Source organism: Ascaphus truei, chromosome 13, assembly GCF_040206685.1.
Source record: "Ascaphus truei isolate aAscTru1 chromosome 13, aAscTru1.hap1, whole genome shotgun sequence".
Classification (NCBI taxonomy): Eukaryota; Metazoa; Chordata; class Amphibia; order Anura; family Ascaphidae; genus Ascaphus; species Ascaphus truei.
In genome coordinates, this window is record NC_134495.1 from 24,271,099 (window position 1) to 24,287,350 (window position 16,252).

The 16,252-nt window shown below is 46.5% G+C and overlaps 1 protein-coding gene across 2 annotated transcripts in view; it reads left to right on the forward strand.

The window, feature by feature from the left end:
* The window catches only part of GRK3 (G protein-coupled receptor kinase 3), a 226,811-nt gene that overhangs the window by 46,745 nt on the left and 163,814 nt on the right, over positions 1-16,252 (forward strand). Inside the window, exon 2 of one of the 2 annotated variants that reach the window (XM_075568954.1) lies at positions 9,917-9,993. The exons of the other annotated variant lie outside the window; for it this stretch is intronic. Coding sequence (XP_075425069.1) covers positions 9,917-9,993 — 77 coding nt within the window. The remainder of the gene's footprint in view (positions 1-9,916; positions 9,994-16,252) is intronic. 2 annotated transcript variants of the gene reach the window in all.

Below are 16,252 nucleotides of genomic sequence, written 5' to 3' on the forward strand. Positions count from 1 at the left end.
AATTGAAACTTGACAATGCCATGAAAGATGAGAAGCCCAAACCCAAGTGTGTACGAGATAGCGGATTAAAGTGCAATTTTCACACGGTTGTCCATGCTGGAACAGGTTTTGGCATGTAGACCAGGTAGTGTGCCAACTGACAGGGACTGTCTGGCTCGTGTTGATATGCTCTGTAACTTCATTCATTCTTGACTTTGGGTCTCTGGGTTTCCTTGTTGGTCACTGTAGAATCATTGGTCACTCTAGAATCAATCCAAATACATAGTTATTTAGGATATCACTTTTAAGGATGCACATTCAAGGGTTGAGGAAATGTTTGAAGATCTACATTGTGTTATTCCCATAGCCAGCTAGTGGGGACAATTTTGCAGTTTGTTGCCTCTGGTGGCAAAGGGGTTAAAGCAATCAGTCCAAGCTGCTGTTTTTCATTTTTGTTTATTTTTCCCCCTTTAATATGTGCATCAATACAATCCACACAATGATACGTAATTAGCGAAGTTGCCGATCGGTGAAGATTTGGTTTGGGGTTTCACTAAATGGCTGTCAGTTACACACAGGAGGACCAACGATGCAAGTTCTGTGAGAAAGATCATGTGACCAGGTAGTCACCAGATACACTTGGTGCACTGCTAGAGAGAGGGCAGGGCTCAAAAAGGGGTGTGCCAGAGCCTGTTTCAGAAGGGGAAGGGGATGTGACTTTGTAAATGGTTGCTATAGAAAAAAAATGCTTGTTACATTATTATTAACATTTTCATTCAGAGTTGTTTAAAAATAAATGCTACAAGTATTTTCTCTTAGTACAGAACTGATTTGTTTAACACACACATAGGATATTGCTTGGTCTGTAGCTTTAAAAGTGCAGCCCTATTTAGGATCAAAGGCAGGAGTGGCCAACTCCAGTTCTCAAGAGCCACCAACAAGTCAGGTTTTTTGGATATCCCTGCTTCAGCACAGGTGGCTCAACCAGTGGCTTAGTTATAGTGACTTCACCACCTGTACTGAAGCAGGGGTATCCTGAAAACGTGACCTGTTGGTGGCCCCTGAGGAATGGAGTTGGCCGCACCTGATCAAAGGCAGAGATAACCTAATTGGGCAAAACCTTGATGGGTTCTTCAGTAGAAAAGAATCACATACATATAAGGGATATAACATTATTTTTGGAAGCCTGAAATGTTTCCATTCTAATTAGAAAATGGGGGGAGGTGGGAGTGGGTCGATGGCAGATTTGTTTGCCTTATGTTTATTCACATCCCCTCCCCCTCCATCTCAAACACGAAAAACCCCAGTGCAGGACATGGGAGAGCGAGGGTACTCGGCCTCACACCCACGCCTGTTCTTAGCCAATGAAATGAGCAATCTGAAAGCCTATTGCTATCCATCCAACTCACTATATATTCTGCTCATAACACTAGTGAAAAAGGTGAACAAAGTAAAAGTGCGCAACAACAGTAAATAAGTGACGTGATGAATGTGATACAATGGAATAGGTGACCTTGTGTAAAATTGAAGTATATGGAGCGTCTGCAGCTGTGACACCAGGTAAGGCTCTGGTCCCCCCTATAAGCACACAAAAAAACAAAGAACACAGCGCACAACGCTCAGTGCATTAAATGATATCTTTAGTAACCAAAATAAGGAGGTAAGTATTGTGCGTACATTTAAATAAAATAAACAAGCATTTCAGGGTTATTGTTACCCAAACACCAACGGACGCCCCTGATGGTCTCGTGGCTCTCTCCTTCTCACTCCAACAACCTCGGTGTAGGGCCTGGATAATCTCCACTCCAATCGCAGGTATTTCAGCCTCTCGCCTTGGGGTAAGGCTAGTGCAGTCTCAGCAATCCAGAATGACCTCCGCTTGTGTGCGCAATGCCCGTCACTGCATAGGTCTCGTTTGCAACGGAGCAGCGGAGCAAACGCTGTTTGGCGTCCTGGTCGAGCACTTCCGGGTCTGTGACGTCATATAACCGCGAGAGTTCGTCGCAAGTCTACAGAACACCGGACCGGTTCTCTGGGAGTGCTGGGTAATAGAGCAGCGGTGCGCAATCTGTGGGGCGCGACCCCCAGGGGGGGCACGAGACTGCCGACGGGGGGCGCGGGGTTTACAGAGGCCCCGCGCGCTTCCCGAAGGCACTTAAATTAAGTGCCGGGGGAGCTGCAGGGCCTCTGTAAACCATACTTACCCGTGGCTCCGGCGGCTTCCTCCCGGCGTCGCCATGGCAACGCGGCGTCAAAATTACGCTGCGAGGTCATGTGACGTCACGTTGCTATGGCAACGTGACGTCATTACGCCGGTGCGAGGGTAAGTTGGGGTTGGGGGGGCGCGGGAGTGAGGGGACAGCCGGCAGGGGGGCGCAGGGAAAAAAGTTTGCGCCCCCCTGTAATAGAGGGTTCGCAAAGTTCTTAGTCCAACGCGTTTCGAAACCGCATGGGTCTCTTCATCAGGGAATAAAGACTAATCAGTCTATTGGCATTTAAATACCCCTCGTGCGTCACTAATTGGTCCCTCCATTAAGGGTTTAAGCCAATCGCAACGCAGCGGGGAGGAGTCAAAGAGCTCCATAGCAACTGAGAATGCATCCTAACAAAACAAACTAAAATCAACTTTATTTATACACATATTGACAAACAATTTATAAACGGTGACTGTAAAATAAAGAAAAAAGAATTAGTACACACTTATATAAAAAGATGCGTTTGAACATGGGTAGTGATTTGAAAAACCACCAACATAATGATATTTGAAAAGGAAGCACGAGCTAAAAAATCATTGGATGGCTCAAAACCATAAAATACAGTTAATAGAAAAATTAAAAATTAAAATGAATATTTAATAAAAAATGCCAGCTCAAAATATGGATATTGTATGTAAATACATAACCTAGCTACATCACCCGTAGGAGGTGGTCAGTAGAGGGATATATCTATATCCTCATTGAGGCCTCCCGGATATTGTAAAAAAGCACTGGTCAATCCTGTCAAATGACCCAATTTTGGGGACACACATTTCTAAGTTCCCAAGGTTCATATATAGAAGAGCAAAAAATCTAAAAAATGCTCTGTCCCCCAGTGACATTAATATCAAAACTGTACCTGTGGGAGAAAAAAGATGGTTAAATACTAAAAAACCTTGTGGAAACTTCAAATGTGGAAAATGTTCAGTGTGTAAACACTTACACTCTAATAGAAAAACCTTTGTCTGTCCTAAAACTGAGGAAATTTATGAAATATCAGATTTTATCAATTGTAATTTGGATCATATTGTATACTTAATTGAATGCCCCTGTGGCTTGTTCTATGTAGGGCGCACTAAGCGCCAATTAAAAACACGCATACAAGAACATATACGAAACATAAAGAATGGTCTGTTAACACATAGCCTCTCCAAGCACTATGCCTTACACCATAATAAAGACCCCATGTCCCTGCGCTTTAAAGGCATTAAACATGTCCCTAAGAGCAGAAGGGGTGGGGATAGGGTTAAGGATTTATCCTTTCAAGAGACTTTCTGAATATATATATTGGGCACATTATATCCGGGAGGCCTCAATGAGGATATAGATATATGGTCCCTCTACTGACCACCTCCTACGGGTGATGTAGCTTTTTGAGCTGGCATTTTTTATTAAATATTCATTTTAATTTTTAATTTTTCTATTAACTGTATTTTATGGTTTTGAGCCATCCAATGATTTTTTAGCTCGTGCTTCCTTTTCAAATATCATTATGTTGGTGGTTTTTCAAATCACTACCCATGTTCAAACGCATCTTTTTATATAAGTGTGTACTAATTCTTTTTTCTTTATTTTAGAGTCACCGTTTATAAATTGTTTGTCAATATGTGTATAAATAAAGTTGATTTTAGTTTGTTTTGTTAGGATGCATTCTCAGTTGCTATGGAGCTCTTTGACTCCTCCCCGCTGCGTTGCGATTGGCTTAAACCCTTAATGGAGGGACCAATTAGTGACGCACGAGGGGTATTTAAATGCCAATAGACTGATTAGTCTTTATTCCCTGATGAAGAGACCCATGCGGTTTCGAAACGCGTTGGACTAAGAACTTTGCGAACCCTCTATTACCCAGCACTCCCAGAGAACCGGTCCGGTGTTCTGTAGACTTGCGACGAACTCTCGCGGTTATATGACGTCACAGACCCGGAAGTGCTCGACCAGGACGCCAAACAGCGTTTGCTCCGCTGCTCCGTTGCAAACGAGACCTATGCAGTGACGGGCATTGCGCACACAAGCGGAGGTCATTCTGGATTGCTGAGACTGCACTAGCCTTACCCCAAGGCGAGAGGCTGAAATACCGGCGATTGGAGTGGAGATTATCCAGGCCCTACACCGAGGTTGTTGGAGTGAGAAGGAGAGAGCCACGAGACCATCACGGGCGTCCGTTGGTGTTTGGGTAACAATAACCCTGAAATGCTTGTTTATTTTATTTAAATGTACGCACAATACTTACCTCCTTATTTTGGTTACTAAAGATATCATTTAATGCACTATGAGCGTTGTGCGCTGTGTTCTTTGTTTTTTTTGTGTACATAACACTAGTACCTGTAGTTCTCACAGCAGTGGGATCAATCCACTGTTTCATGCAGGTCATTGAGAGAAGGAGCGGCTCAAGGTGACACAAACACCTTGGGCAAGTCACTTCATCTCCTTGTGCCTCATGCACCAAAAACATAGATTGTAAGCTCCACGGGGCTGGGACTGTGTCTGCAAAATGTCTCTGTAAAGCGCTACATAAAACTAGCAGCGCTATAAAAGAACAAACTATTATTGATCGGCAAACACCTTTACCCTTAAAAAACGTATCGTGATGTGTTTTTGTAACGTTAAATTGATCCCATCTCGAATTTTGGCTTCTGCCTTTTTCAGGCATGCGGAATAAGTGTTGGTTTGTGGTTGTAGGTTGTGTAATTACCCTATAATGGACCAAAACTAGAGCTCTTCCTCGTTTTTAAATGCCCACTTTCAACACCTCCCAGGTCTCGTGAATTGCACAAGAACAGGTGACCCAGGTGATTTCCGTAGCCCCATATGCCATCGCTTCATCTGGTTGACCTATAAGCCTACAACAAATCTACACCAGTGTACAGAATAGAACTTGGAACGCCTTCATGGAATCATTGTTGAGTGGCAGGTGGCTGATGGAATTCTCTGCTCAATGATCTTCAGATTTTATTTGACATCTGCAGGAAATGCCCAATTTAGACATCACCATAGCAATGTGTATTTTGGTGGTCACCCTTCCCATTAGTCGGCGCCGATTAGGCGTTTTCTTTTAGATGATACCCTCATCGCTGTGACAGCTGTACCCTTGCAAAAGCATTATCTTTAGGAAACGATGCTAGCTTTAGTGAAGCAACGATATATTTATAGAGCAATTGCCGAAAATACAGTAACAACCAAGTATATTTGTAGTCTTTAAAAAATAACACAAGCAAAATTCTGCTTGGCACGTTTTTTTTCTTTACAAAAAGCACAACTGCGTCTGGAAAGCTGACCCAGCACAGTTCTGCTAGGTAGCAATAGAATCGAGCTACTCAGAGGGCTGCACATTACCAATATCACTCTGGGCAAAAGGGAAAAAAGATCAGGGACAAAAAAAAGCCAGAACTAGGACCTTTAAAATTCACAATGAACATCTGGGCCAAAACAAAAACAAAATTTAAACTCACGTCAAACACCTCCCAGATCACCCCCCCTCTTTGATAACCCAAATTTCCCACCAGGGAGAAGCTCAAGTTATTTCGACCAGTTTAAGAATAAAAACATTAAAAGGATAGGAGACTTACTTCCCAAGGGGAAACCCCTAAGTCTCCAAGAGCTTAGAACCAAATATAACGCACTAGACCTACCTCTATTCCAATTCCTACAAATTAGGCATTTCCTCTTGTCCGTCTCTAGGACCTCAAAATTCCCGAGGCTGACAAACTTCGAGCAATTATGCAAAAAGGAAAAATACCAAAAAGGACTAATAACGATGATTTATGCAGGGCTAGAATCGACGGGGTCCACCACAGACCATAGTTATATGACCAAATGGGCCAGAGACCTGGGGCTGGAAATTGACAGAGAAGACTGGGAAGATATTTGGGCTAATGCGGCCTAAACCTCCATCTGTACGGCCACAAAAGAAAACATATAAAATAATATACTAATGGTATCTCACACCAAAGAGGCTAAAACAGATCTTCCCAGAATCCTCTGACCAATGCTGGAGGGCATGCGGCCAGGTAGGCGACATGGCCCACATATGGTGGTTCTGCCCGGCAATACAAAAATACTGGAAGATGATCCAGAAGGTTATAAACGAGATCACAGGCTTAGAAATCCCCCTGTGCCCCCTGGTATACCTGCTGGCCAAACCAGTAGAGGAAATAAGCCACCCTATTAGGCGCCTGATATCGCATATTCTGAGAGCAGCCAGATGTGCGATAGCAGCCGCTTGGAAAAACCCATTGCCCCCATCCAGGTCAATGGTAACAAACAGAATTAACAAAGTGATGTTGATGGAGAGGCTCACTGCCGTCCTTAAACACTCCACCGCAAAATTCCACAAAATATGGGACCCCTGGTTAGAAGCTTAATATAAGATAGTGGTAGGAGTTCGAGTAGCTCGGGACCTAGGGTTGGACCTAGAAAGAAGGGAGCCAGACAGCAGAAATGAGAGAGAAACTGAGACTCACTGGCCAGGGATCCAAACCAAACAGGATAAGATGGATGGTTGGTAAGCAGAGAAGGCTGTTGGATAAATATCTCCTGTCTTATTCTAGATCCCATGCAGTTTTGCAGTCCGTTGGTTACAGGTCCTGACTTTTTTAAAGAGATGACCGGCCTTTTTATGGCGCTATTCAAGCGTGACACATTTATTGGCATGACCTGCAGAGTGAAAGGTTGACTTAACATTTTGTATTTCAACAAATGGTTTCCAAGCCTTCCCCCCCACGCTAAGTAAAAGACTTTTAAACAAGTTGAGTCGATACTTGATTTATGTTGGGGGTCGGCAACTCCAGTTCTCACGGGCCAGCAACAGGCCAGGTTTTCAGGATATCCCTTTTTCAGCACAGGTGACTCTGTCAGTGACTGAGCCACTGATTTTATTGTATGTCTTTATTTATATAGCGCCATTAATATACATAGCGCTTCACAGTAGTAATACACGGGGTAATCAAATACATAACAGATAATATAAATAACAGGTCATGGGAATAAGTGCTTCAGACATAAAAGTAACATTAAGGAAGAAGAGTCCCTGCTCCGAGGAGCTTACAATCTAATTGATTGAGCTACCTGTGCTGAAGCAAGGATATCCTGCCCACCCCTGCTTTATATTGTACTGCATTCATATTTAGGCTAAACTCGAAGATGTGAAATACTGCTTTAAATACCTTTTTTTTTTAAAACCTCCTTTTACCCTTTAGAAACTGTATTTCAGGTTCCTCGAGTCCTTTGGCGCTTGAGAAAACCCTCAGTCTGTTAGGGATAAAGAACGCAGGGGGGAGGGGAGTTTATTTTCCTACTTTTAAGCTTTAAGGTGGTTTATGAAGCTCGTTTCATCTCATTATGCCGGAAGCTGTTAATGATTTTATCCTGATGGCAGCAAAGAATATTCTCGCCATAGAAAGTAAGCGCATCACATTAGGAGATGGACTGAGGCCGCACATGGGTGCAGCAATGAGGCAGCGGGACTTCCAGTAACTGCACGCTTTTAATATTCACTCTGTGAACTAATTGCCCGTGTTGAAGGGATTTACCGTCAGACCTGCATTTTAGTCTTCCTGTAATAAGCTTCTGAGCCTCATTACCTGCATGGGAACCCCTCTTGCTGAAAAATCACTGCTCGATGCATTAGTTAGTAGCGATGTCGAACCTGCCTGGAATTCGCTTTTGCCACAGTTTCAGTTGAACTTTCCGAAACGTTTGAAGAACCCGTGAAAATGTAGACCGAGCCTTTGGCGCCAAGATCTGGTGAAACAGGCCAAATTGTTACAAATTCGCTCTTTCGCTTGGCAAAATAGCTGGCTTGCGTCTTTGTGACTTTTTAATTGGTAGTTTGATCGAATTTTCTAAAAGCTTAAGCATCTGAGAGGAATCAAACTTAAACATCGAACGATTAACTTTTGTGCCCGTTCCCCGAGGTTTGAAGCAGGGGTCTCCAGAGCTGAACCTCGTTCATTTCTGCTCCTGCTTCCCCCGAGAAGTAACCTGGAGAAGCTAGTGCTGGTATCTCCTGTAAGTTTGAAGGTCCCGCATCACGCCGGCCAATAGGAATCCGCAAGGAATGATGTTGCAGCTTCCTATTGGGCCGGGGGACCTTTTAAACAGCCATATTGTGTGCCCAGCTAGAGCTGCTGCTGGTAGGCCCTTACAAGGTATGTATTTTGGGTAGCAGGGGGTCTCTGAAGTTGAAATCAACGTGAGTCAGCTCTGGAGACCCCTGGTTTCAAACTAGTACATCCTCTAGTAGTTAGTGCCGATAGTTGAAGGGCAATAATGAAGGCGAGGCATCGTCTTTCAGATGGATATGACCAGGGAAATTAGTTCAGGACCACATTAAACCCTTCAGTGTCTTAATGACGTACAGAGTACATCACAAAAAGTGCCGCCCCAGGAGCACTAGATTTTGCTAGTTTTTAAGGGACTGTAGGCGATCGAGCCTGCCCTTCCACCTTGCAGCCCCTAGCCCCTCTCCCTACACAATCTGCCTGATAGCTGGAACCCGGAAGGGATGATGTGAATGCTCCGGAAAGTGGTCACATGATCTGGAATGCATTTTAAAAGGGTTACGTAACATTTTATCTGACACCTTGCGAGGTGGAAGATACTCATTATTATGAAGTGCCCCCGACCCAGATCTCCTCAATCGTCCATTGACCTCCACAGGGCCCCCCCAGCTCCCAAGATACTTGTTGGTTTTGACATGACGGTAGTTTTATAAGGCCTCAAGGCCTTCTGATAACATTGCAGCTTACTATTGGTTGTAGGAGCGAGCCCTTACCCTGTAGACCAGTGGTCCTCAAGGGCCACCAACAGGCCAGCTTTTACAGATGTCCCTGCTTCAGGTGGCTCAGTCATTTTTGATTGAGCCACCTGTGCTGAAGCAGGGATATCTTTACAACCTGGCCTGTTGGTGGCCCTTGAGGACTGGCGTTGAGCACCACAACTGTAGACAAACCTATTTAGCGATCGTTTGCCGAAGGTTGTCCGTGGAGGTCAGGGGACCACTGATTCGACCTTGGTCTTATAACAGAATGCGAGCGGGCGGGACTGCTGCTTTACATCTCCGGTGCAGAAAATGATCTCTGAAAGCAGAACGTGTGTAGGACTTCTTGGCATCATCCTGTGCTGTACTTCTTCTTTTAAAATTGCATTTCTTTTAAATAAATCATATGAAAAGTGAACATGTAAATGGAAGTTTGCAGGACTATGATTTTACTTTAGTTCGGAAACATTTGAGTTCAAACCATTCTTTTTGTTCCAGAAAGTCTAATTCCTCACTTAGAATTGTACTGTGACTCAGCCTTGTTGAATTTTTGTGTGAAATAACTTTCTTCTTCAGCATGTGATGGGGTAATTAGTTTTGGAGTTTTACAAGTAGTTCTGTTATATAATGGCTATTTTGTTCTGAAAAGCATGAGATGTTTCATTTGCTTTCTTTTATACGGTACTTAGACAATTGAAGTGATCGAAGAGTGGGTCTTCCTGAACGTTGCCTGGTTTGAACTTTCGTAGTCTTGGGCTCAAAATGCTTGAGATCCTGTAAGATACTGTACACATAGAACATTGTGCTGTGGACAGTGTAAGCGGGTTATATGTTGTGTTTTACATTGAACAAACTTGAAGTTCATCAGTAGCAAGACGACATCTCTTACCTTTTTGTTAACCACTATTTCATCCTTTATTTCCAGCATCCGAAGCGTGATGCAGAAGTATCTGGAGGAGCGAGGTGAACTGACCTTCGACAAGATATTCAACCAGAAGATCGGTGAGTTCTACCTATTGTCATATGAGTTAAGCACGTTGTACAGTACTTTCTGCTTGTAAGAGGACCCCTTGTTGTGGTTGTCCTTAGGTTGGGATACTAGGGACAGCCTTCTTTTTTTTAAATTTACTGCGTAGATGGAGACATTCCTTTTCTTTCTTTGGGATATTCCCTGGTGTAATCATATCCCATGCCAGAGGACTTATTTTTAGTCTGATTAATGGTCGCGCGAGATTCAAAGTCAACAAACAAACCAAACAATGGGTCTCCATACAAGCCTTGGAGTTTCTTGGAATCGATCCACAGTGACATTTTTCTGAGGGTTTAAGAATTCTTTAGCTGGGCTTGAATTTTCTAATGTACACAAACTGGGGAACTAAAACATGGCTGTGTATGCTCTTTGATTAAATGACCGTTCAATTTGATTTTAGCTATTGAAACGTCAGGGAAGGCAGGGTTTGTAAAGTAGCAAGGCGACATGGTAAGGTGGCCGGGCTCTCTCTCAACACCAGCGTCTGCGATCTTAGCCTTTGGGGTGTTTAAGATAAGAACAGTGCATTCAGAGTCGCTTATTCATTGAACAACAATAGAGCCGTTTACTTGAGTAGGCCCAAGGCCTTTGATACATTGACATTCACTCATAAAAAGAACAATTCTGGTTGAAGTTGATGCAACATACATTTTCAAATGTGCATTTGTACCAGGAAAGCTGGCCAAAGTGGACTGTCATTTTGGAGCATGGCCGTTATTTGATCAATCCGATTGTTGCTTTGCAGTAACTCCGCACATTTAGTGATGCCTCTTACATTTTGAATCTTGCGTTTTTAATGGTGGGGTTTTTCACGGTGGATCTTATTGATCCCAGGCAAATGTGGAGAAGAGAAGGCTGGTTGATAATTTGTTTTGTATTCAGTCTCCTGTGTAGGCCTTAGCGTTTCAACCAATCAGTCACGTATATTTGTTAATACAGATGTAGGCAACGTCATAGGAAACGGACATTGTTCTGAATGAGAGTCTAGGCTCGAGTTATTTCACCCGCGGAACGCGCCGGTGGCTGCAGTAACGTTGTCTACATCTGTATTTGTGCAATTCAGGGCGGCAGTTCATAGGTTCCTAATGCCAATATGAGCAAAAAAATGAATAGAAGGTCAGGAGTATTGTGATAATTAGGCAGATTTGGAAATGGAGTTATCGTGGAGGGGTTTAAAATGTTAACTGTGTGGCAGGCTGGACAGGGGCTCTAGAACAAGGGTGCTCAACTCCTGTCCTGAAGCCCCCTTCCCCACCACAACAGGTCAGGTTTTCAGGATATCCCAGCTGACACCTGTGCTGAAGCTGGGACCGATTGAGCGATCTGTGCTGAAGCAGGGATATCCTGAAAATCTGACCTGTAAATCGTTTCAACGCTGATTTACTGGAACCCAAAACAACACAAGTTTTCATAAACAATTAATAAATTAGAAAATGTATGCACACATTTGGCTTAGATATGAATAGAATTTAGGTTGTAAGCCCCTGCCAGCTTCTTCATTTTCATACATTACTCTGGAAATCAGTCTGCTTTATAATGCTTCCATGTGTACTCAAGTAACATTAATAGCCCCCCAGGCGGCGTTAAAAAAACAAAACAAACAAACAGATTTTTAGAAAATTCCAGTGGAAGCTATTTATTGATTTCCCCCCTCCTCCCACCCCCAATCTGTGTACACCAAATAGAAATCCCACTTGTGAGCATATTCACACGTCTGACAAGTCTGCAACCCTGTCTTTCCCCATTATCGCTTAGCACGGGAATGTAAACTTTTCCTGCTGTGCCCCCCTGTCTAGCTTGCCCTGGTAAGATGCACACCCCCCCCCACCTTACATCCGCGTCATATCACGTGACCCGCGGCGTCATTTGACGCATTTGATGTCACATCACATGGCCCCGCGGCGCCCCCCAGTTTGCGCATCGCTGGCTTAGCATACAATGCTTCCACCGCAGCCAGGGATTCTGGGTAATGGCATGCAAATGAGCACTCTGTGTGTCACTTTACTTCTTATCCATTTTAACATGGAGTCCTATAAGCTTATAGCTGCTGTATTACCCACTTTGTTCTGCACAGCCTGGGTTAAAGTGCGCCGACAGTAACACTACTCACAGACTGCAGCTTAAACTACTGGATAATTTATCTAATGAACAGAAAAAAAGGGAGATTTGTGCTGCTTGTTTTTTTGAGTCGGATTACAAGAGAACAATCTCAAAAGGGCAAGATAGAGGGCATAATCCTGCACCATGATTCTTATGTGGTTTACAAGACAGGAAGGAAAAAAGGGCAACTGCCCCTACATATGGTACCCCTGAATGACTACATACCCACAAAATAAGGTCTGCCTAACTAAATTGGGGAAATGGCCCTTATTGGTCGCCATATCCTATGTTTCTATGACATTATGGACACTGGTGCACGTGGTCCTGTTTAAGAGGCACCTGCCCCCTTTCACCCAAACCTTTCTGTCACGCACTTGGCTACACTACAATGTTACCGGAGGTATCTCCTCTGCTTTGACTTTGTCTGCCCCACCACCGTGCAGCGAGCCTCCAACCACAGACCTGTTTTTCTAGGCAGCCAAAGGAAACCTGGTAAATGAATGTGGTCTGAACGCTGTAACAGATGGCTAACGGCCTAAGCGATTGCTTTCTCAGCCATCATTTTAAGGGGGAACGAAGAAGAAAAAAAAAATTGCGAGCTGCCGCAGCAGGAGACCAAATCCAATTTGTTCTGGTTTGGTTGTTTCGGTGGAAAAACAATATATTTATATGTGCAAAGTCCTCCACCTCCCACAATTGTTCAAATTGGTTTGTTTTTATATGAGAGCCGGAATATGAAGTCCTACAGCATGGCAGCCACACGAGACTCGTTAATTCGGATGTTTCATAGCAGTTCATTTGGAAATCGGCAGGAAGACCTAACCCAGGGTTTAATGGGGCATGGCCGGCATTTATTAGGAATACACAGATTACGGGCTGAAAGGCGTAGACCCCTAGTAACTTGCATGTCCTTATTTAGAAACGCTCCGATTTTATGCTTTGGGGTTGTTATTCAGAGTATAAACCACACATTATATAGGTTTATGGTGGGCCAACAAAGTGACAAAAGCCCTCCACCGTGCTGTGTACAGCAAATACAAATATCACTCGTGAGCACATTCACGTCCAGGTCTGCAACAAGGCACGGCGTCGTAGGGGTGGTGCCACTGCGCCGAACCCGCGGTTACAGAGCCCTTGCGCTCTCCCCCACGACAATTAAACTATCACCTTCTCCGGCGGCATCCCCCGGCATCTCATCCTGCATGGTCCTGTCATCGTGGCTCCGCGGTGTCCAATGGTGCCGCGTTGCCATGACAAGGTGATGCACCATGGCGCGTGACATCCCGTTGTCATGGCAACACGTTGCCATTTGACGTTGCGGAGCCATGACGACTGAACTATGCAGGAGGAAGTGCCGCCAGGTGTTGCCCCCAGACGCCCAACATATGTCCCTGCACTGAGTCCCGCAAACATCCCAGCCGGCCGTGTCTGCAACCCTGCATTTCACCATTATCTCTTGGCATACAGTGCTTTCACTGCAGCCAGGGATTCTGGGTAATGAGCACAGTGTCACTCTTTAATTGTCTATTTTAACATGGACTCCTATAAGCTTATGCCGGCCGTATTACACAGCTTTTCAGCACTGCCTGGGTTAAAGAAGTGCAGAGCCAGTAACCCTACTCACAGACGGCTATTTCGACCTTTTATGTTTCTGCAGTGTGATGGTGGTAATACTGGCTTTGCATTATGCAATATGTTTCAACCACACATTATATATATATCTTATACTATATAAGATTTGTGAAAGCACTGTATGCCTGTCTGCATGGCCTCTGTCACTAGGGGAAATCTCATTGGTCCCTTGGCCCGCCCGCCCCCGCACACCTGTCATTGGCCTGAGGCGGGGTGACGGGCCAAAGGACACACAACACAGACACACCTCTCTCTCTGTCCTCTCCCCCCCCATCACACTCACCTCACCCCCTCCCCGGTGCTCCACTCACCTCCCCGCCTCTGCTCCACTCTCCGCTTCACGCGCCTCCCTCCCGCTCCACTCACCTCCCTCCACTCACCTCCCTCCACTCACCTCCCTCCCGCTCCACTCACCTCCCTCCCACTCCACTCACCTCCCTCCCGCTCCACTCACCTCCCTCCCGCTCCACTCACCTCCCTCCCGCTCCACTCCCTCCTGCTACCTCCCGCTCTACTCACCTCCCTCCCGCTCCACTCACCTCCCTCCCGCTCCACTCACCTCCCGCTCCACTCACCTCCCTCCCGCTCCACTCACTTCCCTCCCGCTCCACTCACCTCCCTCCCGCTCCACTCACCTCCCTCCCGCTCCACTCACCTCCCTCCCGCTCCACTCCCACTCCACTCCCGCTCCACTCACCTCCCTCTACCTCCCTCCCGCTCCACTCACATCCCTCCCGCTCCACTCACGTCCCTCCCGCTCCACTCACGTCCCTCCCGCTCCACTCACGTCCCTCCCGCTCCACTCACGTCCCTCCCGCTCCACTCACCTCCCTCCCGCTCCACTCACCTCCCTCCCGCTCCACTCACCTCCCTCCCGCTCCACTCACCTCCCTCCCGCTCCACTCACCTCCCTCCCCAGCCTGCAGCTGCCACGCGGCGCCTACGATGGCGGTGGCCGGAAGGACCCCCTTCCTCCCTCGCGGAGTAACTAAGATGGCGGCGGCCGGAAGGAGTGGTGACATACGTGTGTGTTTGGGTGTGTGTGTGTGACACTGGGTGTGTGTGTGTGGGACACAGTGTGTGTGTGTGTGGGACACTCTAGGGTGGGGACCGGAGCTACACATGGGGGGGCGGGGGGGGGCAGGAGCGGAAAGAGAGGGGGGAGCGGAGAAACATACAGGGGGAGTGGAGAGGAGGGACCCGTAAATTTTAAGAAACCCACCCCCCCTCCTGTCCACTGTCCACCCCCCCTCCTGTTCACTGTCCCCCCCCTCCTGTCCACTGTCCCACCCCTCCTGTCCACTGTCCCCCCTCCTGTCCACTTTCCCCCCCCTCCTGTCCACTGTCCCCCCCTCCTGTCCACTGTCCCCCCCCTCCTGTCCACTGTCCCCCCCCTCCTGTCCACTCTCACCCCCCTCCTGTCCACTCTCACCCCCCCTCCTGTCCACTCTCACCCCCTCTCCTGTCCACTCTCACCCCCCCTCCTGTCCACTCTCACCCCCCCTCCTGTCCACTGTCCCCGTCCCCTCCTGTCCACTGTCCCCGTCCCCTTCTGTCCACTGTCCCCGTCCCCTCCTGTCCACTGTCCCTGTCCCCTCCTGTCCACTGTCCCCGTCCCACCCGTGCAGTGTACAGCAAATACAAATATCACTTGTGAGCACATTGGCATGTCTCAGACCGGTCTGCAAACCTGCTTTTCCACATTCAGAGTAAGGACTCCTCTCTTCCCCCCTAAAGGAACACACTGTAGGGTAGAACATTTATATCTGCGCTTGGCAACACTGTCATTCCATGTAATAGCAGCAAAAAGGCCCTCTCCCCCCTCCCCCTCCCCCCCCACGCTGTTGGAAAACGTGAGCGCTAAAACACAGCCGTGGTTTCAGCATTGGCGCTGAGCACCAGAGAAAAGGAAGCCGTACAAAGGGCCAGACGGGTCGTTATTAGGGGTCTCCTACACAGTTCCATGTTGTCGTCTCCCTTCTTGATGCAGGAGACCGCTCAGAGACGTGGCCACGTGCATCTCTTATAATCTCGCGTGGGACGTGGATCTGAGCTAGGCTGTGATAACGTGGCGCTGAAATAAACAGACTGCTGTGTTTTCTTGTCCTGGTTTCCCCGCCTCCCTGTTGTGCTCGGTCTTGCTATTAATTTTTAACCTGGTGTGAGCGGTTTTGTGATCGATCGTGCCAGGTGGTGTAATCATTTTAAGTGATAAACGTGCAGTGTAGGTGAACCCTTTAACATCAGTGTGACTGCTATTCGCCTTCCATAGTAACACAGTAACTCAGAGGGGTACTGCAGTGCATGAAGCCAATTCTACCCTCCACATGGCTGTTGCTATATCAGATCAGGAGTGTGTTAAAAGGGCAATCTCTTAACACAGGGGTGCTCAACTCCAGTTCTCAAGCCCCCCCCCCTAACAGGTCTGGTTTTCAGGATATCCCAGCTTCAGCACAGGTGGCTCAATCAGAGCCTCTGATTGAGCCACCTGTGCTGAAG